The sequence below is a fragment of the Balearica regulorum genome, chromosome 25 (genome assembly GCF_011004875.1).
Source record: "Balearica regulorum gibbericeps isolate bBalReg1 chromosome 25, bBalReg1.pri, whole genome shotgun sequence".
Classification (NCBI taxonomy): Eukaryota; Metazoa; Chordata; class Aves; order Gruiformes; family Gruidae; genus Balearica; species Balearica regulorum.
In genome coordinates this window covers 1,207,457-1,234,077 of record NC_046208.1, presented here as the reverse complement: position 1 = coordinate 1,234,077, position 26,621 = coordinate 1,207,457, and the positions used below count along the sequence as shown (strand labels likewise).

The following is a 26,621-nucleotide window of genomic DNA, read 5'->3' as shown; positions in this document are numbered from 1 at the left end:
CGGCGGCCGGGCCGGGCGGGCGGCGCGGGGCCGGGCCGCGCCGCGCTGGGCCGGGGGATGCGGGGAGCGGGGCCGGGCGTGCGGGCCGCCCGCGGGGCGCTGCCGCGGACCCTGCTGGTGATGCTGGCGGCGGCGGCGTTGCTGTGGGCGCGGGCGGCCGCCGCCGCCGCCGAGCCCTGCGCCGCGCCCTGCTCCTGCCGCCGCGGCCTGCTGGACTGCAGCCGGCACCGCCTGCCCGGCGGGCCTGGCCCGCGGAGGATCCCGCCGCTGCCCGCCGGCACCACGGGCCTGTGAGTGAGCGCAGCGGGCGGGCGGGCGGCGGGGCGCGGCGAGGCCGCGGGGCCTAACGGGCGGCGGGCCGTGCGCAGGCCGCGGCCTAACGGGCGGCGGGGGTGGGGGGGTGTGTGCGGGGCAGGGGCCTAGCGGCGGCCCGGCGGCAGGGTGCGAAGTCCGGCGGCGGAGCGCCGTACGAGGCCGGGGCCTGAACGGTCCTCCCGGCTGCCGCAGTGTGGCCCTCGGGCGGGCGCGGCAGGTCGGAGTGGCCGGCGGTGCTGGCGCTCGGTGTCCGTGGGTTGTTGCCGCGGGCCCGGGGCGGTCAGGAGCGGTACAGCCGTGGACAGCGCTGTGGCGGTGGGGAGGAAACGACGGCCGGCTCTGGAGCCTGGCTCGCAGGTGCAGCGGCAGGGGCCGAGTCAGAAGCCGGGGGGGTGAAGGGGGGGTCTGGCCCCGCGGGTGCAGCAGGAGCAGGTTGTGGCTAGTAGAAGTTTTGATAACACAAATCAAGCCAGGATTAACGGTTTGGGTTTTTTTCAGATTAAGCTGTAGGACATCATCTCTTATGATTATGCTTAGAAATATTCCTTCTAGCCCCCAACTTCAGCTGTGTGCTGTGGCAGTTCCTAATGCTTCCGATTTCCTCTGCATCCCTTCGCTGCTTTGAAACTCAGCGACTCCCTCCTTTTCCCTCAGTAAAACCATTGCTGCCGTTGTTTTTAAAAAAAAAAACAAAAAACCACCCACCAAAACCCAACTAAACAAAATGATAGCCCACCCTTTGTCTCTGCTCCCAAGAGTTTAATTAGACAATGTGCTACATAGTGTTCGTGCAGGGTTGAGTGCAGTAATGCCTTTATTGTTCCTTGGCCGTTACTGTCATAGTCACCGTTGTGTTTGTCACCTTTGGCTACAGTGTACTGGGTTGGAAGAGGTGCTGAAGCATGAGGGATGTCAAAACCCACTTTTGTCCACAGCAGAGTTCTCAGGCCCTCTTGGAGTCATCGTTGCTTCCCAGTTGATAGAAATAAGAGTATTTCAGACCAAGAAGAAAAGGCTGTTTGGAACATAGTATAAACATAGAAACCACTGTCCAGTTAACTCCAGGAATTCCTCTAGCAGGACTCAAGAGTCTGAGCTGTATTAAAAACTGGACATGTCTGAGGAAGCTTGTCACCTTCTTGCCTCTTCACGGTTCTGTAGTTCTCTTCCTTCCCTGCATGGTCAGCAGTTCAAAATGTTTGAGAGAAAATGTGTATTTCAGCATAGAAATACAACTAACTTGTCTGTGAAACCTTTGTGTTTAGGAAGGTACAAGGATGTCTCACCCTTAGCACTTGTCAGGGAGGGTGTCAGTGCTGAGTTAGCAGTTCATCAGGTGGCTAATAACCAAAACGATATCAATGCTGTTTATAGAGCAAGTTTTCAAGCTTCAACAAATACTTGTATCTTTTTCCAAGCTGATAGAGGGTGTGTTTCAAACTGCTTGGCACAAAATGCAGTGGGAAGAAGCAGTGATGGCGCTGCGCTACGTTGTGCAATCTGACATGTGCTGCAAACAATAATTAAGTGTATGTTCTCTGTTGTGGCTTTCAGGATTTTGGCACACAAAGCGTGTGTGTGTGGGGGTGACATTTTTTCTTCACTAGGACTACTCTAGCAGTTCTGAATCTAATTGAGTTATAATGCATACAAGCTGTTTAAAATTAATCAAAGCTTAATTTTTTTTTTGCATGAAAAAGTCCCTGATGTGTTTTTCCTTCTCAGGTCTGTGATATCATTTCACCTAACTTTGTGGACTAAAAATTCTCGTTTTTCCTAACTCTTTCAAACTACCTGCAGGTGATACTTCCAGTGTGTGGGTTTTGGTTTTGTTTTAGGTTTTTGTTTTTAGTAAGGCTAGGAGAGCACCTTCAGAACTCATTTTCAAGACAGTAGTATTCAGGCAACTGTAACTTCATTTTTCCTGCTAAATTATATATGTTTTGTGGATAACCTGGCAGGTGATGAAAAGGGTGGGGAAGTTGAGGAGTTAGCGAATATTTTCTGGTGTGTCTGCACCTTAACATCACTTTTTTTAGAACAAGGAGTGCAAGCTGTGCTTGTAGGGCAGTCATCTGTGGGGGAAAGAGTAGCACGATGCTGGTGGTCGCTGCCTTCCAGACATATACTAGTGCCTGAAAGTGTGTTTATATATGCTGGTAACTAGGGAGATGATGAATAAAAGTAGGTTAGGTATTAGTTAATTAGTTCAGCTAGTTCCGTTTACAACAGGGGGTTTTGGTGAGGTTTTGTAGTTTCAGCTCAAATGCCTGGCTACGTTGCTGCATCACCACCTGTACCAGCGCAGTGACATGGGTATGCTCAGTTGGGTTAAATTAAGATCATTCTCCAGGACTAAATATACAGTAATCAATTTGGTGTGTGCGTTCTGTTTTATTTACTTAAGAAATGAATACTACTTCAGCTCAAAATGAATGTTTAGATGATTTTATATACAATACCAGATGAATCTCTAAAATACAAATTTTGCATGTTTGCTCTGTATCTTGCATAACATGGGCCTCAGTAAAAACGCAACTGCTTCTAAAATGTCGGGTTCTTTGGTTTTGGCTTTTTCAGAGCAAGGGAATTACATCTGGTTCTGCATGATAGCAGAAATCTTAGCTGTGTGATTGAATTATCTATAAACACAGAAAATCAGACAATGTGTTTCACTTTGGATTTAGTGATCAGTCAGTCTACTTCAAAAAGAAAAGCATCAGTAACAGCAACTAGATATAAATAATGTCAGAACTGTTTTAAGTATGAACTATACCCAACTGCTTGAAAGAGGACTTAATGCGAACTTTGTTATAGTCCAAATCTGAGTAATAATAGAAAAATACTTTCCTGGCCTTTCTAAATTAAAATCTTAATTACTCAGTAGTGAGACAGTAGCTTCTGGGGGGACACCTGCATGTTAGCAGGTCCTTGTCACCCAGGCCCCATGCCGGTCGGTGTTTGAGGCATTTGGACAATACCTTTAATAACAGGCTTTCACTTTTGGTCAGCGCTGAAGTGGTCAGGCTGTTGGGCTAGATGATCATTGTGGGTCTCTTCCAACTGAAATTGTCTATTCTATTCTTCCTGAAGGCCTTAGAAAAATTAAGTTTCTGTTGTCTTTGCGTATTAATCTGACTCCCAAGATCTTTATCAGTGCCCGCTAACCATGCCTGACACATGGGTTGGTCTGGCTCTGCACCTGTGGCATGGTTTTGCTGCTCAGTGTAGTATCTGGACACCTTGAGGAGTGTGGTGTTATCTTCTGTGGCCATTGTCTCATCCTTCCTCCACGGGTTGCGCTCAGGTCCTTTGGAAATAGCGTGGTTTAGTACTCCCCGGTCTGGTTAAATCCACCACTACTGAGATTAGTCTCCTCAGTACTGGGGGTGTGCCTGCACGTTTGAAAGATCCAGGAAAGACTCTTCCTCTGGGAATCAGCGCTGCCACTCGGTACCCCCTGTGCTGAGTGTCACTGGTGGCTCCCAGCGGCTGTGCCGTGCTCCTTTGGTGTACCCAGAGCCTCGGGGCTGAGCCGGGCTCCGGCAGCAGTGGGCAGGGTGGATCTAGACACCCCAAGAGGGTGTCCTGGGTGCTCGGCCTCCCCCAACGTAGGAAGGTTGCTCCAACTGCAGTTTGGTTGGTTTTATGTGGTATTTGCTTTATTACTATATTTATTGAGGGAGCAGGCCTGCACAGTAGCATTCAGTGGGTGCATGTGTATTGTTCTCTTCTCTAGATTCCCTTGATTTTTTTAATTGTAGGAATGAATAATTGTTTGCAAACCTGTTTGCTGCTCTATCTGTATAATTTACATCTGGATGTAGTTAAAAGGATACATTAACAACTGTCTGACTTGCCATGGCACCCAAGATTTTACTAATTCATTGCTAGAATGGTATCTTTCTTGCTGAGCCTGAGTGGAAGCAGAGGACAGTCTGTCAAGTCCTTGCTGTCTCCCAGTAGATCCTGGTCTTACAGGTGAGAACTGTATCGGTAGTGCCGTGAGCACCGGGGTGAATAAACCGAGGTCTTGTTCAGGGTGTCTTCTGGTTATCGGCAACTCCTCCCTGTGCAGGGGGCTCTTGCGACAGCAGTAGCACCCACTGATGGACACTTACTGGTACTCGGCAAGGACTGAATTTGTACTGCGACCCCTTCTTCAGCAGGGACACCAGTGTGGTTTCTTTTCCTCCCCAGTCATGGTTTTCGGGCAGCTCCGTGTCTGTACGGGTTCAACCTTTGGTGCAGCTGAAGGCCCGAAGCTGTCACAGAAGCAGATACGCGCCTGGCTGTCACCAGAAATATTCCTAACGACGATCAATTACATTTTAATGTTCTTTTTAGCAAATACATGGTAGTTTTGTTATTAAAGGATAATTTTGTCTCCTCTGTCAGCATAGCTGCAGCCTGCCTGATGATCTTAAAATTAGCTGTACTTAATACGTACTGTGTTACTTCGTAATCATGAAAGAGAATCATTGATGCAGGACCTCATCAGAGGAACTCATCAGAAGGTGAACAGCTCTTGCTGAAAATCATTCATTATGGCTCTGTGCTCGATGTCAGAATTGGACATGGAGTGAGAAGCGCGATGCCTTGCCGACAGGTAGGCACAACTAGCTGGCAGAGGCAGACTTTTTGATTTAATAGGCAGTGTTCAGTTATATATGCATCTATCAGCAGTGGTGAGCAGGTAGCAGCCCTATTTCACAAGCTCGGTGGCAGTTCCAGGCCTGTTCCAACACACAGTGGCTCAGGCTGTTGGCACGAGCTTTGGGGAGTCGTCTCCGTTCTGGAGATGTGCCAGAAAAGCGTCAAGAAGATGAGTTGGTTTCGCTGTTTGGAGTGATGTCTGTCTCTCCTCACTGATATGGCTGGACCCAGGTTTCCATCATAAACCTGGATTGGTTTTTTTGTTTGGTTTTTTTTGGTCGTGGTTTGACTAGCATGTCAAAACGGAGATAGTCCGTGCCCGAGGAGTTAGCTTGCGGAAGTGGACATGGTTTTGCTTTTCTTATAACATCTTATGCACCGAGGCAAAAGTAAAATCCTGCTTTAAAGTTAAAGCAACGGGAATAGCATCAACATCCAATATCAGCATTAAAAGCAGACTTAACAGCTCTCTTCCCCATTGAAACAATCCAACTTCTGCATTTGTTTCCTATAAGCAAAACCAGCTGGCACTAGAGCATGCCTTCTATAAGCTTCCCAGCCTCATGTTTCTCTCCCCTCCAGCTTGTTTGGTAATTGTGTGTATGTTGTTCCTTTAAAATAAGCCTTCCTTGAATAGTCAGCTGCTTTGAAAAGCTGGGCAGGCTGAGAAAATGGGGATTGTTGCTACAGGAAAACAGTTCAGTAACAGGCAGTTTGTAAGAAATTATTTTCATGTCCCTGGAAAGTTTTTCTTTTTTGCAATAGGCAAATATTGTAGATAAAGCTATGATTTAAAGGAAAAATGCTCTGATCAGATACCATCTTTCTTTCAAGAATCCTTTTTAACAAAAAGTTACTCGATTCAAACAGAGAAACAGAACTGTGTAGACTTTTATGCTGAGTGACCACAAGAACAAGCTATAACCTCCTCTTCCTTTGGCAGGGGAGGAATTGCATGTATCAAAAATATGGTTAAAAACTTTTAGGTTGCATAAAGTGGATTTTTTTTTTAATTTTTATTCCAGGAGCTAGAATAACTTTTCTCTTTGTTCTCTAGGGATTTAAGTCATAATCATTTATTGTCATCCAACTGGAGCATTGATTTGTCTGTTCATACACTACAAGAAGTGTAAGTTGGTTTTTATGAGGATAAACTAAAGATTTTGTAGCTAATTCTAATTAGTACATTTCATTGCACCTCTATGTGTCTGGTCTGACTTGTAGAAATATTCAGTGCCAGTTAATTAAAAATAGATGCTCAATGATGGCAGCACATTTTATGTATAAAACTGATGCTTTGTGAGCAGAAAACTTTCATAAGAGGTTAGAAGACCAATATTTTAAAAAAGAAATGAGACATTTGTTTTGACTATAGCTGATTCTAAGTTAAAGAGAAGTAATAGTGTCCATGAGAATGGTAAAACCTAGCGTGCTTTGCTATTAAATTATTCAAATTATCAATATTTAAGCTTTTAGGGAATCTTTTTGTCAACTACTAAGTATTATTAACATAACAAAATTATTAAACGTGTTCTGTGATACAAGTTATTTCTGCTGCGTACAGAAGGGTTTTACTTCTCTTTGAAGTGCCAGTAATCTTTTTTGTTTTTCTTTTAAAGGAAAATGAATTACAATGAGCTAAGCGAAATTCCGTATTTTGGAGAAACAACTTCTAATATAACTCTTCTCTCATTGTAAGTAATAGCTCATCTGCCTTTTTCTCGTTTAACAAATGGGAGAATTGTATTAGAGTTCTGCCATCAAGTTGTAGGAAAACATAGCTTCTTTTGTCTTGAAATACTACTCATCTAAAGTGCTTTAGGGAATATGTAAGCACTCTTTAAAGAAATACAAATCAGTTAGACAATCAAGTCACCCTAAATTACCAATAAAATGCAGTCAACCAAGGCAGGCAGCTTTGAAGGGGAGGGATTCAGTCTCGGAATGACAGTTCCCACAAGGAACAGCCCAGCTACAGGCCCCAGAATTTGAATCTATTCATATGTCAGAGTGGCAAATAGCTCTTGGATTTTCAGTATTGCTTTAGGAATTAACACTCTGAAGTGTGTGCTACATGTCCCATTTAGGAGGCTTACTAATAATGTTGATCTACAGAATCGTACAGCTGTTTCAGTGTGCGACTTGAAGGATGGCATGTTTTGATAATCATATTTGTTGCCGGTATTTTTCAGGGTACACAATACCATTCCAGAAATAAATGCTGAGCAACTCCAAGTTTACCTTTCATTGGAAAATCTAGATCTTAGTTCTAATCTTATCTCAGAAATTAAAGCTTCTTCTTTTCCACGGATGCAACTGAAGTACCTGTAAGTATAAGTGATCTGTTGTTACATCTGGCATTCCTGGCTTTACAACAATAAAGTTGAAGACCTCATCTACTCTAAGCTACTGTCTTAAAGTAGGCAGTCTTGAGTGGCTTTGAACTGGTAACAGTGCTCAATGTAGCTACAAATGTGCTTGAAATAAAATACTTTTCATACCAATCTGTATTGCATTTTCTCAAATAGTGTGGAAAATAATAACTGCTGTTGTCAAATGCAGGTACTTGAGCCAGCAGGGACATGGAATGATTTCTGCCCTTTTTGAGTAAATCACTTTTGACATTGTCTTGACCGTGTCTGGCTGAAGCATGGGCATGCAGTAAAAATCAGCCCCTAAGCACTGATTCCTTTGGGAAAAATGATTTAGTTCTGTATACCAGAATTCAGACTTCTGATGTGACTTCACAAAGATTTTGAGTTCTAGTAAAAAGTGGTTGCTCTGAAGTGCTTGTGCAGTTGTGTTCATAAAATTCTCCATGTTCTGAAAGACTTCTTTTCCTCTTCCTTTCCTAGGAATCTGAGTAACAACAGAATAACTACTCTAGAAGCAGGCTGTCTCGATAACTTATCTAGCTCGCTAATGGTGGTAAAGCTGAACAGAAATAGGATTAGTGTGATTCCACCAAAGATCTTCAAATTGCCTCATGTGCAGTTTCTGTAAGTAGCAGTCTTGAAAGGTTAAAAACAGTGTTTCCAGCTGTGGTGTTCATCTCAGTATGTGTTCTTGACTCACAAAGTGGTGCTTATCAAAAGATGTCTTAATATTTGAATATTATCTTTATATAAGGGAACTGAAAAGGAACCGGATTAAAATAGTGGAAAGCCTTACGTTCCAAGGACTGGAATCCTTAAAATCCTTGAAAATGCAGCGCAATGGGATTAGCAGACTAATGGATGGAGCATTCTTTGGCTTGGGTAATATAGAAGAATTGTGAGTATGCCTAGTTGTGGAATTTCTTTTAGGGACTCTGGCTGTGGAGGGTTGTGTCCTGTCTGGCTTCCCTTACATCAAGACTGTGCTGAGATGTTGATGAGCATCACAGGAAAGGAGTTTACAGATCTGTATTTTCCCATTATTTTGATATCATGTCTGGTTATTTCAGAAGTGGAAAGATACTGGCATTATTCCCCAAATTCTTCCCACTTGGTGATTAAGAACGCTTTGTAGGTTGCTTTTTGCTGGTTTTCTTTTGCACTCCCTGTAACACGAGATGGCTCTTTGTTGTGTGCCTGTTTGACAGCAATAGCGCAGGGGTGTGCCGTGCAGTGTTAGCGAATGATTTTTTTTTTTTTTTTAAAAATATTTTTGAGAACAGGGATTACAGTTTTGCTTCTGCCATTGGATCACTGCAGCTGTTGTTGAGTTACTCAGTTCTTCATATACTTTTGTTCACTCTTTTGTTTTCAGTGGGATGACTATAATTGTGCATTTCAGGTTGCCTAAGGCTTAATGTTAGTAAATAATTTTGAGATCCACAAGATGAAATTTTGTAAATATATGTTTCATTGATTATCCATTTGGCAAATGTTTTTCCTTCTAATTCCTTAGAGAACTGGAACATAATAACTTAACAGAAGTAAACAAGGGCTGGCTGTACGGTCTGCGGACATTGCAACAACTCTATGTTAGCCAGAATGCCATTAACAGGATCAGTCCAGATGCATGGGAGTTCTGCCAAAGACTTTCTGAGCTGTAAGTCCTGGGCTGCTTGGGCTGCTTTTCATTGGGGATTTTGTAATGTTGCAATACCAGATTGGATAGCACGTATGTAGCAAGAATGAATTACCAAAGGAAGTACTCAATTTCCTTGTTAGGCCCATGGTAATGCTGTGTATTTTACTTGTTTTTATAAGTGTTCTGTTAGATAAATTAATCAAAATTCAATAGTTAGTCAAGTTCGATAGTATCTTCATAATTAATCCCCCTCTACTTGGCTTTAAAGTGCACGTTCAATGTTTCTAGAGACTTGTCATACAACCAGCTAACTCGCCTCAAGGAGTCTGCCTTTGTGGGACTTGGTTTATTGGAGAAACTAAACCTGGGTGACAATCGCATTAGTCACATCGCTGATGGTGTGTTTAGAGGTCTGACAAATCTTCAAACTTTGTAAGTACAGAAAACTTCTCGTTAAAATCTCAGTTTAATGCAGTGAAGCTTAAGGCAATGAATATTGCGATGTGCAAGCCTGAGATCAGTGTTTTGGCATTGTTGTGTGCTGTCCCACCTGCAGGTGTGGCGGGGCTGATAATCGTTTGGTCTGCCCAGATAACAGAATTCTGGCCCAGCTAAAACAAACCAACCACCGCTTAATCTTAGAGGTGATAAGAAACAGCAGCTTGGTGACCTCGAGTGCCCAGCTGCATGTCATACCGGCTCTGAGGTGTGGATAGTCAGCTTGTGTAAATGCCGCTTGTGAGCGAACGGTCAGCCCGAACCTCTCTTTATGCCAGAGGCTTCTGTTAGGGTTGGAACCTCAGAAGCCAAGCGGTGAATCCATGTGGTCGCAGAAGGTGCGGTCAGCCCACCCTGCTCGCGTGCTGAAGTCCCAGCGTATGGGGGGGAGTGCAGGATTACCTCTTGCTGTCGGAGGCACAGCTCTGCACTTGCCAGGACCTTGTGGAGCAGCTGCAGCTGTTTGATATTTCTGACAAGAAAAGAGTCAATCCTGGCTCTTAACAACAAAAAAAAAAGTGTCCCAAGTAGATCTGAACAGTTGTAATCATCCTAAACAATGGTACTTGAGAAAGGAGTGAAAGTTTATAACCCCTCTGTCAGTTCATTAAATAAATGCTTAAATAAGCAAACTCACCAGAGAGATTTATGTAAGCAGTCATATTCTGTTAACCTTAATGCAACCTTTTAATGAAATAATTAAAACTAATTTCTTAGATTTAGAGTAGCATGAAAAAGAACAAGAGCAGATTAATTAGTAGGTTTTCCTGGGCTCCTCAGGGGCGTCAACAGCTGAGAGGCTGGCCATTTGCTTGGGGATGGAATGTGCAGGACAGGGCAGTGGTGATTAACCGGGCTCCCAGCATTCGTGCCCAGCCAAGCATGAGGAGCCAACTCCTCAGCTCACACAATGAGGGGCTTTTCTTTTGGGTTGCTCACTCATTTTGCTAAGTGGTCTGAGTAGTGGAGTGTAAAAACACTTCAAACAACAGGAGATACCGTGTTGCTGTCGGATTAGTTCCATTGTTGCTTGTATACTGGTTGGTTCAGTGCTAAGGCTGATGTAACTATTTCTCTGTATGTTCAACTCCTGCTGCTATTCTGCAATTTAGCTTTAATTAACAAGAATAAACTGTAAAAACTGTATATTAACTACAAAGTAATAAGAGCAAGGTAGCATTAAAGGTGTGTCTAAGAATAGCAATGAAGATTTGAAGTTTTACATCATATTTCATTATTTACTTCGTAATACTGCGAGTAGCTTGGCACTGATACCCCTCCAGCATTCACAATCTAAAATTCCGAAGCAGACCTGGAGATAATTCTAGAAACAAGTTTCAAATGACAAAATTAGCAACTTGGAAATAAATTTGGCATATTACTCATCTAGTCATTCTTCTCATTAGATCACATCCATGTCCAGTACCTTAGCTTGAATAATTTTCCGAGGACAATACTTCACGTAAGCAAGTAGCAAGGCTGTATTTGTTAAGACCTTGTGATGCATGAATCCTGGAATTCTTTTCTTTTTGTCCTAAACTTTAAAGTCTATATATATTAATTGTGGAAATAACTGCTGCATGGTGTTAAGAACAAGGCTTCCATATTTCAAAGTAAGAAAAATAAGAAAATAACATGTTACCACTGACAGTGTCCTGGAGGTTGATCCCGCTCTCTTCCAGGATGGTGTTGTACGCAGTTTACAGTCTCACCCAAGGGGAAGTAGATGCTTCATTTTTCCACCATTAGCACAAGGAAAGAAGTGTTTATATGAGATGATGCATACAATTGCCTGTATATGTAGTTTGCTTTCTGTGTCAGTTGACTTGTTTGGAAGCTCCATCAAGCTGACACATATAATATCTTGGAAAATACAGTACAGGCTATTTTTCATTGGTGTCTCTTTCTTTAAACGCAGTCCTGTCTGCAGGAGCTTCTGTGCACAGTGGTACCAAAAGAGCCAAAAACTGTGACTTTGACGGAAACTCTTGGCTCAGTCCATGCCTTTGAGGCTAAAAATGCAGCTGCATTTGTTTCACCTTCTCTCTAAAAAGAATTTAATCCTCTCTGAACCATATTGCTATATTGCTTTTGCTGTTCAGACTGCTCTTCTACATGAGGGGCCAAAGCACTGTGCAGAGGTCAAACAGAAATCCTATTAGCTGGTAACGAGATTTGTGAGCAGAATATCAACTTCATTCTGAAAATCTACTACTTTGTGCCTGGCAGCCTTATGCTATAACCTGTGTGTAATCTTTTAATATGCTAATGCTATTATAAGCCTGTTACTCAGGAAGATTAATGCTGCTAGTATATTGGTTAATTCACTTACATGAACCAACTTGCTTCAGGAGCCTCTCCCAGCTTGTGGTAAATAGTCCATCACATGAGAAGTGCTAGTCAGACTGGGTCTTTCCTTAAATACCACATCAAGAAGTTGTACTGCAGAATTTGTTTGTGGTTCTGTCTGCGGCACTGATCTTGAACAGTTCTGTTTTGTCTTGCATCTCTGAAATGGAATAGTTGTCTGCTGACAACCTTGGTTTTATAAAAGACTTGAGACCTCCCAGGTGACCCTGTGCCAGAACCCCCTAGCATGCTGTACAGCAATGAGTTCTCTTCCCTAGCTCACCACTAGCAGTGGTCATGATGGTGTTGCAGGGCTTCTTTATAAGAAGGCTCTTCTCCTGCAGGGACTTGCGGAACAATGAGATCTCCTGGGCCATAGAAGATGCAAATGAAGCATTTGTGGGACTCAGCAGGCTGGATAAACTGTACGTATTGCAGACCACTGAAATGACAGCACTTCCCAGGCATGCAGCGTAGAGGGAGAGTGCAAAATATTAAGTAATTGTAAATCAAAGACACGAGGCAGAAAGCCTTTCTAGTTGGCAGCTGATTTCAGAGTGTTTCCACTTCTGTGCCACAACCTCTTGATGCAGGCTTGGCTTTCATGGTCAGCAGCATTGGATTTGTGTAGCACTGGATCACCTTGCAGCACCAATTTGAAGAAATTAAGCATAAGTATTTGTCTGCATTTATTATTGAATAGACCAGCCTTGGATTGTCACTTTCTGCTGCTTTAGTTTGGGTAAAAATTAGCACTTATTTAAAAAAAAAAATTTGATTGTGGCAGATTGCTATTGGGAAGTTATTGCTCCACGCCCAAGTTTTACTTATCACTGTTCCATTCTGCTGACTTAAATTATCCTCTGACACATCTCTAACCCAAATCTCTAAGAATGGAAAAGAAACCTTGTTCTTGGGAAAATTAATTGAGCCTTTAAGCTCAAAAATAGTATTTGGTCTTTTAGCTCAGATAGAATTAGGAAAACCATAGTTAAACATCACAGAGAACTGCTTTTGGGTCTTATTTGTGAACTCATATTGACATTCAGACTGGTTCCTGAGTTTGGGGGGCTTTGTCTTTCAGAATCTTGCAAGGAAACCAGATTAAGTCAATTACCAAGAAAGCATTCTCTGGTCTCGAAGGACTTGAACATCTGTAAGTACTTTACTTTGTGGGACTTCTAATTATTTGTCAACTTCAGTCTTGTATTCTTTGTCAAATTTTCAAGAATTTAACTGAAGGCAGCATATGAAATCATGCTTACCCATTATTATTCTCTTTGCTTAACTTACAGAGATTTAAGCAACAATGCAGTAATGTCCATCCAAGAAAATGCATTTGCCCAGGCTCACCTGAAGGAGCTGTAAGTTCATGACAATTATTTACAGATTATTTTACGAGGTAGGACTTGTAAAGAACCCTTCAGTCATTGTAGGACTGGCTGAAGTTGACTGAACTATGTCATCATGAAATATTTAAAGCTATGCTGATAAGTTATTGACTTGAAGTCAGTAGCAGTATACTTGGAGTTAAAGTTTGATAAAATCTGCACCTCCATTTCCTTTGTTGCAATTAATAGAAGATTTTTTTTTTACAGTGCTGAACCATTAAGTTTTCAATATCTTATGATTTTGCAGCAAACTCAGCACGTGCTAGCATATAGACAGTGGAAAAAAAATAAAATTCATCAGGAATCTTTTGGGGGGGTTAGCAAACACTGCATTTTGTCTTCCTGTTTTGGGGGCTAGGGAAAGGCTTTAAAATTTGCAGCTAGACCAGAATTTTTACTTAGCAGATGCTTAAGCTGCTAGAGCCTCTTGTGATCTTCAGACGTTTAAAGTATTTTAATATGAAGTGACCTTCACACCCAAGACTAATCCCACTGTAACTCAGTCATCTCTATGAGTTAAAGTCTCTGAATATCGTGTAATCTGTTTTAAAACTTATGCAATTAGTTAATGTGGGCCAGATGGACCGTTAGTCTGCAAGATCTGCTAGTTGGAGGAGACACATTTTAGGTGTTAAAGACAAGGGTGTCATTGCCTTCTCTAATGTATCTTAAAAGTGAGGAATTGTTGGTATGTACAGGCAAACAACAGGGTGGAATCCTGGCTTGTTTGTGTGCCTCTCCTCTCTCTCTCTGCTGGATTCATCTAGTGGCAGATCACTTCTTAAAATGCTGGACTCTCTCCAGACAGTTGCACATAATATTTAGGAAACTTTGAAAGCAGGTGGTGGGGAAAAAGTGACCCATCATTGTTTCCTGTTCGCAGTTTTTCTGTGGAGCAGAGAAAACAATCTGCAGTAGGTGCCTATATGGAACAGATCACTTTCATTCTTAAATATTTGTTAGCTGGTGTGAAAATGAATATTGAGGCTTATACACATTTCATAATGGCAAGTGTGTTTAGTTTGAGATATACAACTGCTCTGCAGTGTTGTTCCTTTTAATTGCTTTAAAGAAGGATGGGATAATTGTAAAGACAGGCTTAATTTTTTTTTTTTTTTTAGAAGTTGAAACTCCAAGGTTTTCTTCAGAATTCAAAAGAAATGTAAAGTTTTAATGCTGACACAGAAGGAAGGTTTTTCTGGATTGTTTCTAGCATACATAGCTAACATTTTCTAATAAATACCCATAGGCAGAAAAGAATACTGTAAATCTTGACATTTCTGAACATATATGCTGTAAGTGGTTTTGCTGCAAGAAATCACATGTAGGAGTGTGAAACACTGAACTTTAATCAGACTTTGATTTTGCCTTGTTTCTGCAGAATTTTGAACACTAGCAGCCTGCTTTGTGACTGCCAGTTGAAGTGGCTGCCGCAGTGGCTCGCTGACAGCCATTTACAGCAGGCTGTAAACCTTAGCTGTGCTCATCCTGAGTGGTTAGCGGGACAAAGCCTTCTCAGCGTGGACCCTGATGACTTTGTCTGCGGTTTGTGTTTTTAGTGACTTTTGATCTAAACCCATGGTAACACACATCTGCGCAGGTACTTTTCTGAAATCAGGCTGTAGCGGTGCTGGAGGTACTTGGTCTTGGCCATGATGCACGTGTGGACCTGTGTACATCACTGGGTCTGCTTTGGAGTTTGGGATTTAATTCTGTTTCTCTTTGCTCTGTTTTGTTGTATTTGAACACTGAAGCTAACCTGAGGGAGTAGTTCTGTGAGACTGCATTGTTATTCATTTAGGTTACTGTTAAAAACTAATTATGCTTCCATTCTCCCTGCTTGTGAATGCCTTTAGCTTTGGAAGGGCTGTTTGAGACTTCCTTATTGGTTCTTGTCCATACCAGCAAGGCTAGAGTAGTTAATACCCTGGCACGTTTTCTGATGCTCCATATCTGTAATGTTTATCTGGTCTCTGCCACCACAGTTTCAGACATAAGCCTGTTTATTTTTGTAACCGAACTGTGAGATGGAAAACTGAGAGACTCTTTGCCCAGAGTCATGTGTGAAGTCTGTGGCAGGCCTGGAAATAGTCTGGTGGTCCGTTTTCTGGGTGAGCAATCTGCTAAGTGTTACTTGTGTGTATGCAATTCTTCCGTTCTTTTGGTGGTAAAGGCTACAATAACCATCATGTAGGCGCAAGCACCCACTTCTCCATTCTGATATCACCACCGTGGTGCCTGACACCGAACACTGTCTGTGCCCACGAGAATGTCTTTGCTGAAATAATAGGTATTGAAATAACTCTCATCAAGTGGGATGAGATAGTGAACTGCCAGCTTGCTATGCTTTGTAGTTCTAGAACTTAAAGGCTCTTCAGGATATTTAAACTATCTGAAAATAAGTCTCAGTCCTTCGTAAAATAGCCTAGCTCTTCAGCTGAGCACGGCTTTTGTGTGGGATCTAAATATAGCAAGTTCCAGACAGTTGTACAGCAGGGCACTGCTCAAGACCACGCTTCTACGCTGATTGTTCTCAGTGCTTATTCTGTGTGCCTACCTGTGGTCCTAATCCTCTTTCACAGCTTGATTTCCAACTAGAACCAGCTGAATACGTGCACCTCAAGCAGGACATCTGTTCCCAAAGCTTGCTTTCTGCTTACGTTGTCTTTTGAGTGAGTTTTCTTGCAATATTAATTGCAAGTTGAAGAGGAAAGTAACTAATCTTAGTGCTTTTCTTTTCAGATAATTTCCCGAAACCGCAGATAAGAGTGCATCCTGAGACCACAGTTGCTCTGCGAGGCATGAATGTGACTCTGACTTGCACTGCTGTGAGCAGCAGTGATTCACCCATGTCCACTGCCTGGCGTAAAGACAGCGAAGTATTGTATGATGCAGAGGTTGAGAATTTTGCCAGGTATCAGCAGCAAAGTGGTGAGGTGGTCGAGTATACCACTGTCCTGCACCTTTTCAATGTGAATTTCACTGATGAAGGAAGGTATCAGTGCATCGTCACCAATCACTTTGGCTCCAATTATTCCAACAAAGCCAAGTTGACTGTCAATGGTAAGCAATAATGGTTACAAAGGAGAAATGCTTTTAACCTAAAGCTTTATTGAAATAGCTACAAGTCTATTTTTCACTAGAGCTGGCCAAAACAGTCTTGCAAGACTGTCTGGCTGGTATTTAGAAGTATCAAATATCTTTTTATAAAGCAGGAAAGAAGTGATTTATTTTTTTTGTGGGTGAAGAGCCTTGCAGATGTCTCCCATGCTTTCATTATAACACAATTAGTTGTTCATTTAGTTAAAGGGAGGTAGAAGTCTCTTAAACTAAAAGCTCCCTCTGCTGTCTCTTCAGAACTAAGCACCTTTCCCACATGTTTGTAAAGCTAGGGAAGATTCAACTAAAAATAACTGGTGGGACTGGAAACAAACTTTGAAAAATCAATTATGAAGTCATTTGGTTTTAGCCATAATGATTCTATTTATTTTCACTGAGGGAAGGGAGGTAAGAAGGCAATGTTCACATCGGTCAGTAGACCACTGGTCCCCATTGTCTCCGAGAGCAGAGGTGCCTGTGTTGCTTTTTCTTGTCCAGAACAGATAATGCAGACTTGGGCTGACAAGATAGACGTTGACCTTCCCTATTCCCAGGGAAGAAAAAGTGTGAGAAAGGGCTTGGGAAGAAGGCTAAACCTGTTCCCTGTCTCTTCCCCATAAGAAATGTTGTCCTTTGGATAATTTTAAATGATCGCTGTAGATATTGTATTTAAACTTGGAGGATAGGTTCTTTGAAATGACCACTGCAAATTTATGCAGTTCTTCAGAAGAATCTGCCCCTCTCAGGGAGAACTACAGGTGCGTTTCAGATTTGTTTTCGGATATTCTCAGTGCTGTGGAGCTTTTGCTGCTTTTTTCCTAATACTGAAAATACTGAAACTGTCTCCTCTGATCCAGAGCTCCCTTCTTTCCTGAAAACCCCCATGGATCTGACCATCCGCACTGGGGCGATGGCCCGGCTGGAGTGTGCTGCAGAGGGCCACCCTACTCCGCAAATCTCCTGGCAGAAAGATGGTGGCACAGACTTCCCTGCTGCGAGAGAGAGGAGGATGCACGTCATGCCTGAGGATGATGTGTTCTTTATTGCAAATGTAAAAATAGAAGATATGGGAATCTATAGCTGTATGGCACAAAACATAGCAGGTGGTTTGTCGGCAAATGCTACACTGACTGTGTTGGGTAAGTGGTGTACTAAACTATGCTTGCGTATGGATCCCTTCACTTCCGCAGTGATAGCGTAGCTTATCTGTAAGTAGCAAGCTTAAGTCCTAAAGAATGATGTTAAAATACAAAGAGCAGCACTTGACGTGATTTTTTGAACAGTGAAGCTTTAGAAGCTAAGCTGCGGTGCTGACCAGGCGAGAACTGAGGGGCATATCTCAATCCAGCAGCGTAGACTAGATAGATAATTTGTGTTGTCTTGGAACGAATTTAGTCACAGGTAACATGAACTATGCTGAGTAATAACAGTTCCTTCTAGAGTGCAGTATTTTTTGAAGACACTAACTACTACCATTAGTCATATGCAAATTTAGAATTGGAATACATAAAGCAGACTGTGGCTAGCATAATTTTGGGGGTGTTTGCTCTACCTACATTTGCTACAGTGATCCATAGAAGAGCTGAACTCACAGGATTTCCTGAATCCTCTGTTTCATTGCTTAAGGTTTAGGTTCAGGTTGCAAGATCAGTTTTTAAAATATCATGCTGGTGTTGCACAATGAAGTTATCTTACAATTTTTTTTTTTTTTCCTTCCACTGTCACAGAAACTCCTTCCTTCGTTAGACCCCTGGAAGACAGAACGGTAACCCGAGGTGAAACTGCTGTCTTGCAGTGCATAGCTGGTGGCAGTCCTGCCCCGCGCCTCAACTGGACCAAAGATGATGGCCCTCTGACAGTCACAGAACGGCATTTTTTTGCTGCGGCCAATCAACTCCTTATCATTGTGGATGCTGGACTAGAAGATGCTGGGAAGTACACGTGCATTATGTCCAACACACTGGGCACTGAGCGTGGCCATATTTACCTAAATGTCCTGGCTTCCCCAAATTGTGATTCTTCCCAGAGTGGCATTGCCCATGAGGAGGATGGCTGGACAACAGTAGGCATTGTGATTATTGTCGTCGTGTGCTGCGTTGTGGGAACGTCCCTGGTATGGGTTATCGTCATCTACCACATGAGAAGGAAGAGTGAAGATTACAGCATCACTAACACAGGTAAAGTGCAGAAGCAACAGTCTTCATCCGTGTTTTTAATTAAAACGCTTGTTAAGGGTGGTGAAATTTCTGGATTCATTACAGATGGATAGGATTGAAGCAAATCTCTTCAGGGATTTGCTCAAATTCCTTCATTCTAGGGTTGTGGGGGTTTTTTAAATATCAAGTCTGTTAATTTTTTTCCTTCTACACTAGATTGGCTCTACATTGAGGAAAAATACTAAAGTTTGAAAATAAATATTTGAATAAACTTATAAATGTTTTCAGGACGTGGAATAATGTGTGTAAATTTCTGTTCTGACCCTATTAGTTTTGAACTAGCTATATGGATTTTTAATCACCGAGGTAGGAAAAAAGGTAACTATATGTGAGCTGAAATTCTGGATGATGTTTTTGTTAATGTGGGCAACAGCGTTGGTACTACCTTGAGGTCTTCACACTTAGCTGTTAACGTCATCAATGTTAATTTTGCCTTGCAGAGGAGATGAACCTACCTGCAGACATTCCCAGCTATCTGTCCTCCCAAGGAACTCTGTCAGAGCCTCAGGAAGGCTACAGTAACTCAGAGGCAGGAAGCCATCAGCAGCTTATGCCTCCAGCTGGCAGCTACGTGCATAAAGGCACAGATGGTAAGCAAAACCCTCACGTGTATCACTTGTGTTTCAGCAGGATGCCAGCGCATGATCTAGTCCTCATGGCTGGCAGCAGTATTGCACAATGCAGGGTAGTACTGCATGCTAATGTCAAAGGTGACTTTTCCTAGAGAAGAATTCAGGCTGATCTGAAAATTTCCATCGATTGTTCTGAGTTTGAGGCATCTCCTGTTTTTCTTCTAGTGTTTGTTTATATTCTACTATCAAGGCTTCTGTATTTCGCCTGTGTGGTTTAATCTTTGGTCCAGTGACGTCTAGGCTCGCACCTTCTATGAGTGCCTTTGCACGTAGGTGTCATGACTGCTGTCCTTCAGGTGCCAGAGTAGCACAGTTCCCTCCAGAACCTCTTTGCTTCAGGGTTTGTGATCCGTTCAGCAAGGCAGGGATGCCATTAGAGAATTCCATGGTTAAATGTGAAGGTAGATTCTTGTGCTCAAGGGTACAGGCAACAGTGGAAGAAATAAAGTTCTCTTGGAAGATGACTCGCTGTACCTTTCGTCCTTGGCATAAAATTGCTGTCTCTGCTTGCTACAATCATAACTAAAGGGTCTACACTATTTCCCTACCTCGTTTGGATGCTTTTTGGGATAGTTGCATCGTGGAGTCTATAGAGATGCTATTTTTACCATCCAAATGCTGAGAAGCCATCCAGTCCTTACACCGGCTGGCTTTCAGAAGTGATCCTTCATTTTTTCATGTGTCCCATGATCCATTCCCTCTAGTCTGTAGTCTCATGGCACTTCTTCAGTCAAGCTGAGTGCTCTTGCCACATTCACTGTGTAAAGGCCCTTCAGACTGTGCTGCTGTAATACAAGATCTTGCTAAGACATGAAAGAGTCTATGGAAATCAAGTATTCTTATCCTCTGTGAGAGTATTTTGGTTTTCCATTGTGTTTGTCAGGTGGTGCAGTGCCATTGGTGATCTGCTCGGACTGTTATGACAATGCAAACATCTACTCCAGGACACGAGAGTACTGTCCCTATGCCTACATCACAGAAGAGGACCCCCTGGATCAAACTCTCCCTAATCTCATGGTGCAGATGCCGAAGGAAACATACACAGCACGCACCCAGCATGAAAGCAGTACTCTTGATAATCTCTTAGCAGACAGAGACAGGTCTGTCTTCCTTGCCAACCAGGACAAAATAAGTGAAAAGAAAATCTCCTCCCAGCAGATTAATGGTGAGTGTCCCATTTTCCCTGTTGTTGCTTTGTATTCCCTCGTAACCCTGATCTTCCTCGTGCTGCCCTTCCCTATTGATACACAGCGGCTGTAGTTTGTGGAGGAGCTCTTCTGTGTATTAACCACCTGTTCTCAGAAGTAGCCCTCAGTTTGCATTCAGTACCCAAGAGTTGAAGAGAGTGATGTTAAAAAGAGAGAATTTCTTAATCTGTAGTTATACAGAATGCAGCTTGTGGAATGTAAATACCTTGCATGTACTTCAAGGATATCTGTTAGCCAAGAGTTAAAGCTTCACGTAGGAAATTCAAATAACCTTTTTATTTGAGCTGGCATGAGTTTGAGATCTCCCAAAGATTTCTTTTTTTCTAAATTGATTGTTTTTATGTTGACTTTCTTCCAGGTAGCCTTTTTAAAAATTCACACTGAAACTGTGTGTGTTGTTGCTGGTTACTGTAACAGATTGCTGAAATGGGAGAGCATCTGGTGAAATATGCTCTCAGAAATAGAGAAAATAACCTCAGAAAGACACTTACTGCTGACTTGCACAACTCAAATCTGTCTAAAACTTGAGTGTGTTTATCGTGAACTCATTTCTGTTCATCTTCTAATTTTTCTTCCTCAGAACCCTTTCAGATTCCTTTATGGGGAGTAAACAAAGACCTAGCGCGCTCTCACTCACACTTTCTGCATCAGCAGTCGGCCCGTGAGACTCCACGACCTCTTCGAAGCGAGGGCATTATTGACAGTGACCAGGAACAAGCTGCTTCACCCAGACCTTGCCACAGGTTACGTGAACATAACTTTGATTTTAATAGGACACGGAACATTCGTGACTATAGTGAAACCACGTAAGAAACTAAAATGATGTCTTGAAAGCAAATCCATATCAGCTGACTTTTGTATTTACTACCTCAGGACTAACCCCAAGGCCAAAGATGCTTGTGTACGTGTGTCTGCAATTACAGGCTGGCTAAACAGAGTCAGGCTTCCTCGGAGGAGGTGGCACATGCCCTTTTTCCTTGGATTTCTGTGGATTGGAAAATGGGGATGTGCAATAGAACACATGGATGATGAATATCCACAAGAATAGCATTAGAACATGGATTTTCTGATGTTGGAAGCAGCCTTTGTGTTGGTGCATGCTTTGAAAATCTCTCAAGAATGCATAGCTATTTTGCACTGCATTGTCTGCTTGAAAACAAATGTTCAGGGCCTCCTCATGGAATTCCCCAGTAATTGTAAGCATAAAACTCTTGGCCAGCTTTTTGTTCCTTAGACTGTTGGCAGACGTCTATTACCAGTCTAACTTTGGGGCTTGTTTTCTCCTATGAATAATGGACTCTAGTTGTAAATAAATTTGCATTTATAAATATTTTGTATACACTAAGCATATAAATGTGTTGGCTGCAATGTAAATATATTTTTTATTATGCCAAAGTATGTATCATACTGTTAGTCTTGACAGCTGCATATCAAGCCATATGGGTTTTTTTGTGTGTGGTGAGACTGAAAGCTTGTTTGTGAGAGGATAGAGCTGTCTTTGTTTTGGAAAGAGATGAATTTACTATAGGTAAGTGGTGAAATTGCGATATTGATGGATTTCATTGTTCCGTACAACTCGGTATGCATTAAGCCCGGCTGACCTGACTGCAAGCTGATCCATTTCACGACATCAGCAGAGTTCCAAGTTTGACCCATTTAAGTGTTGAGAGTCCTTAAGTCTCTGTGTTAGGCACTACATCATAGAGCATAAAGCTCAACAGACCCTGCTTTGACAAGCGGTGTTAACTTGCGTTCCAGGCTGTAGTATCCAACTTCCCAGAAGTTCTTGTAAGTAGCAGACAAAAGGAACAATACACAAAATGTTTCCTTCTGGTCACCTGGTAAAATAGCTGTAAGATGGGAGTTTTGAGTGGTTTGTTTTGGAAGTTTATCTAAGCTTTTATCTTTAAAAAAAAGCCTTTATGTTGTGTATGGTGCAGAGAAGTCTCCATGTATTTTTCCTAGCTGACAGTTAAGTGAACTTTTAAAAAGAATGTTGTGATGAAAAGCGTTGGATAAATTGGGAGATTGTTTGATAAATACTCAGTGAACTGTACAGTGGATTTTCAGTTTCGTCTGCACAGCCAAGAAGCGTATGTAGTTTAAAACACTTCTGTCCTTTTCTGCTGTAAAATACGAGGCAAAATTGTTGTTGTGTTGAACTCTCTGGTTCTCTAGACCTCAGCATGGCCAAAATGTTTAAATATTTGACAGGTGAGAAATGAAACAATATGCAGGGAACCACTCAATATTGAAAATCCAGTACTTGCTGAGGCAGAGGAACTGCAAACTTCGTTACAGTAGAATGTGCCTGACAAAATTAGGAGGAAGAACATTATAAAGACTTTCTGAAAAGTTCTTTCTTCTGGGAAGATGCACCTTGGTGCAGCAGGGGTTAAAGACTCACCAGCGAGTGACTGGTTAAAGACTTTCCACGAGTACGTACTCGGCGCTGGAGTGTTTCAACATTATGATGTATACTCATGCCTGAAGAGCAAGGGCTTTCTCCCTAGTCATTGCTGCATTTTTTCAAGTCGTAGGACATGTATTAAAATGAAAACAGCTGCATGGTGTATTTTTATGAAGACAGAAAAACCTTTTTGGACCAGCCCAAGAGAGGTATGTAAGACTTCCCGTTGATCCATCCCTAGAGAGAAGGGTGTGTGACTGAAGTATCAGATGCAGTCATGCAGAATCACAGCTGAAACTGTTGAGACTGTGGATTATTTGAGTAAACGAGTGAGGAAACGCTGGGACTAATGGTTATTTTCCCACAGCTCTTTGGGCATGACTAATAGTCAGATCTATGCAAACGAGCAAATATTGTCAAGGGCTCTTACCATGCTCTCAAAGCAACTGTGGTTGCTTTGATAGCCAGCAGCTTTAGTAGGAAGAGGATCCAGTTGTCCTTGACCTTTGAATAGAGTAGAGAAACACAGGTGTGTTAAACTTTTTGGGCTCCGACATCTGAGATGTTTTAATAACATACATGCTGGCAGAAGAATCTTAAGTTCATTCCTTTCTGTTTTTATTTCCTCCAGCCTTTTTCTCTCCAGGCAGCATTTAAGACAAGGTGCTTATTTTCAACCCAAAGTTCTCTCTGTTGCAGGAGCCCAGTACTGTCAGTTTAAATCCAGATGAGCAAGGTCAGGTCATGAAACTATAGCAGCAGCAAAGTCTCATCCTTTTGGACTGCTTTCTCCAGATCTTCACACAGGCTGCTGTGGCAGGGTGCTTCTTGGCATGTGCAGAGCCTGATTTCCCACTAGCAGGAAAATAGCACCCTACTGCTACTCTGTCTGCTGTCACCGTTTGACAAATGCTTGTTCCTTTTTCTTTCATCCCTCTCTTCTGTGAGAGCTGAGCTAATACAGATCTGTCACAGTACAGACCTAAGGTGGACTTGGGGCGCAACTCCTTAGTGTGATCCCTTTAGGTAAGATGTGCTTGGCCAAGACCAAGGCTTTAAAATGAATGCTATCCGCACCAGAACAAACTGAAGTGCTGGAGCTAAAGCTGCACTAATTTCTGTGAGATACTGGCTCATGAAAGCTGCCATGATGAATTAGGACATTTGCATCCTTCCATGAGCAATGGTATCTCTTTAAAGTCCATAAGCTATTGTAAATAGCTGAAGCTTGCAAGTAGGTGAACACCTTGCTGTGCTTAGGATTGCAGGAAAACTTCCTAAGCAGATTTGTGGAAAAAATCGTGTCTCTCCTCTCTCATCTTTCCCCTTTCCTCCAGGAGGGGCAGGTAGGACAGCGTGGCCATTCTGTTTTCCGTAAACGCATACTGGTTCTTCAGTCAATGCCAAAGTACTACCAGGACAGGAACTGGGGGTTCGTACGACAGCGTGAGCAAAGCTGTTCTTGTTCCCTGTTGCTATTTCCCAGTGTCTATTTATATTTTTTTCACATAAGAATGTATATTTTGTATAGCATGTGTAATATATGTTTGTCTATTGTAATATACCTTCATTCAATAAAACGCTATATACATTGAGCATCCAGTGTAACTTTGTTAATTTGCAGATTAAATAACTCATTTTTCTTCCATGATACTTAATTTTCGTAGGGAAAAAAAAATACGGTAAACTTTGCCATCCGGACCTGTTCCTGGGCAGCTGGCTCCAGGTGCCCCTGCTAGAGCAGAGGGCAGGACAAGGTGAGCTCAAGGCCCCTTCCAGCCTCACCCTGCCTCTGATTCTGTGATTCTTATTTCAGTTTTCCAGTAGAAAACACCCGGTACCCTTTTCTGAAAATGTGCAGGTAATTCTGTAACGGTGCTGTGGACTTGGGGCCGGGAGACTCGCAGATCGCTGTGTTCCCAGCGCTGTCCTCCTGCTATTTGCATCCTTCAAAGTACCCAAGAGATTTTCTTTCTGGCAACAGCCTGTCAGCATGAATGAGTTGGTGAGAGTGTGCCCCCACGTACCTGCTGCAGGCGGGGAGAGGTGCGTGCCTCCCACCCTACCAGCTACCATCCTTCCTAAGAGCCAGCATAAGTTTTTTTTTTTAATTCCTTTGAATAACTTACTCTATCACTGTATTCTTGTGCTGGTTTACGTTCTGATGATAAATCACCTTTGCTCTCCTGTGCTTCGTTTTGCATGCTTCACCATTTTACACAGATCTCAGCACCATGCAGCTTTTCCCAAGTTAACCTGAGCTCCCGTAGCTGCCTCGTCCTCTGTTCTTGCTGACGAGTGAAGTTTGCGCCCAAGGAAAACCTGGCTCACGAGAGCTGGGTGTACGCGCAGCCTGACAGGCGAGAGTTGGTCACCTGGCTTGGCGCGCTGCTCCAGCGCAGCACGACAGCCTCCAGCGTAGGGCTTTCCTCGGGGCCGCAGCAGCCAGGGGCTGCCCGGGGGCCGGTTTGGCAGAGAGCACCCCCAGACGCAGCTCCCGCGAGCGCCAGCCAGCCCGCGCAGGGGCTCTGCCTCGCTGCCGGCGGTAGGAGCAGGCTCTGCGGCGGAGGCCGGGGCAGCAGCTGGCAGCATCGCTTTGGGTCCCCGCCTGCTTTTATATGGCAGTGTGTGATGCGTTTGGCAGCGCTGCCCGATTCCTCGTGGCCTGTGTCCGCTCCCACACGCAGCTTAGTGTGTCGTGTCCGAAGGACCTACGCTGAAACAGCCGCAAAGCGAAGCCAGGCTGTACGCAAAGGTCAGTACTTCTGTTGTCTCCCTTTGTAGCAAGAAGTAAAGCGCTGCCCTTTCTCTGCACGTAGGCTCTTCGCTTTTGTGTTCCCCAGCTCACGTGCCTGACGTCGGCTCTGGAGGAACTGCTGGTTACCTGGCCTCGGGACCTGAAGCATTCGCAGTGTCCGCAGCATTCCCCAGAGCCCAGCTTGAAAATACTCCTGTATTTTCAAGCCACCGCAATTGCAAGGGGGATGGCCTCAACGATACGAGCCTGCCCCACAAGCCTTGATTTATCCGGGAGCAGGAGTGTTGTGAAACCCCACCCCATCCTGTGATCATTCCAACAAGATGCTCAGGAAAAACCAGCTATCGCCTTCCCTGGTAAGTTCAGCTCTCCTGGTTCGTTATGTTCCTCTCAACCCTGGCACAGTGTCAGAGAACCAACAGCTATTGAAGATAAGATCATGAATAGTTAATGTTCTCAGTTACCCAAGCATATTTAAAAATTAACACTGAAGCCTGGTGCTGATGAGATTAAAAAAAAAAAAACTGGGTCATCAAAGAGAGGAAAAAACAGAAAACAATTGCATCTACCCTTGGGCTTCGCTAATGACTGACTTTTTGTGGAAGAACCTACCCCTTCCTTGCTTTAATCCCTCAGTGGTTTAAAATTCGGGATACTTCATTAAACCACCTTCCCTCCCGCCTCCCGACTTCTCCTCTCCTCCTCCCCTCCCGCAGGAGGTTGTGGGCCCTTCAGATGCGTTTCCAGGTATGGGGCTGACGGCGCTGGTCGGTGCCGTGAGCTCCTGCCCCACGCACGTCCCCGCCACGGAGCTGATGGGCTGAGCCCAGCGTTTCAAGTCCTTCAGGGTATGTGCTTATCAAGGGAATAAGCAAATAACCAAGATGGAAAGAAAAGATGATCCTTCGGTCTGTGGGAGCCTCGGCGGGACTTTGGCATGGCAGGCTCCGGTGCCACGGCAGCCGCAGCTCTCGCCTGCACCGGGAGCCATCCCCGGGCTCTGGGCTGCTGTTCCCCACACGTAGGAACAGAGGGACAGGATTCTTTTTCAGAATGAAAGTAGGCATTCGTA

General features: G+C 43.3%; 1 protein-coding gene across 2 annotated transcripts; it reads left to right on the top strand.

Moving 5' to 3' along the window:
• Positions 1–24,389, top strand: LRIG2 (leucine rich repeats and immunoglobulin like domains 2). Of its 2 annotated transcripts, none has more exons than XM_075776216.1 (20): positions 1–290; positions 6,029–6,100; positions 6,591–6,665; positions 7,164–7,298; positions 7,827–7,970; positions 8,101–8,244; positions 8,863–9,006; positions 9,277–9,420; positions 12,180–12,260; positions 12,920–12,991; positions 13,131–13,199; positions 14,608–14,771; positions 15,969–16,289; positions 17,183–17,464; positions 18,053–18,502; positions 18,982–19,131; positions 20,057–20,338; positions 20,962–21,124; positions 22,916–23,000; positions 24,129–24,389. In XM_075776216.1, the coding sequence occupies exons 1-20, from the start codon at positions 58–60 to the stop codon at positions 24,384–24,386; spliced, it is 3,468 nt and encodes a 1,155-aa protein (XP_075632331.1). In that variant the 5' UTR covers positions 1–57; the 3' UTR covers positions 24,387–24,389. The 2 variants fall into 2 exon arrangements, with proteins under 2 accessions (XP_075632331.1, XP_075632330.1); XM_075776215.1 differs by having other exon boundaries at positions 20,962–21,187.
• The last annotated feature ends 2,232 nt before the right edge of the window (positions 24,390–26,621 follow it).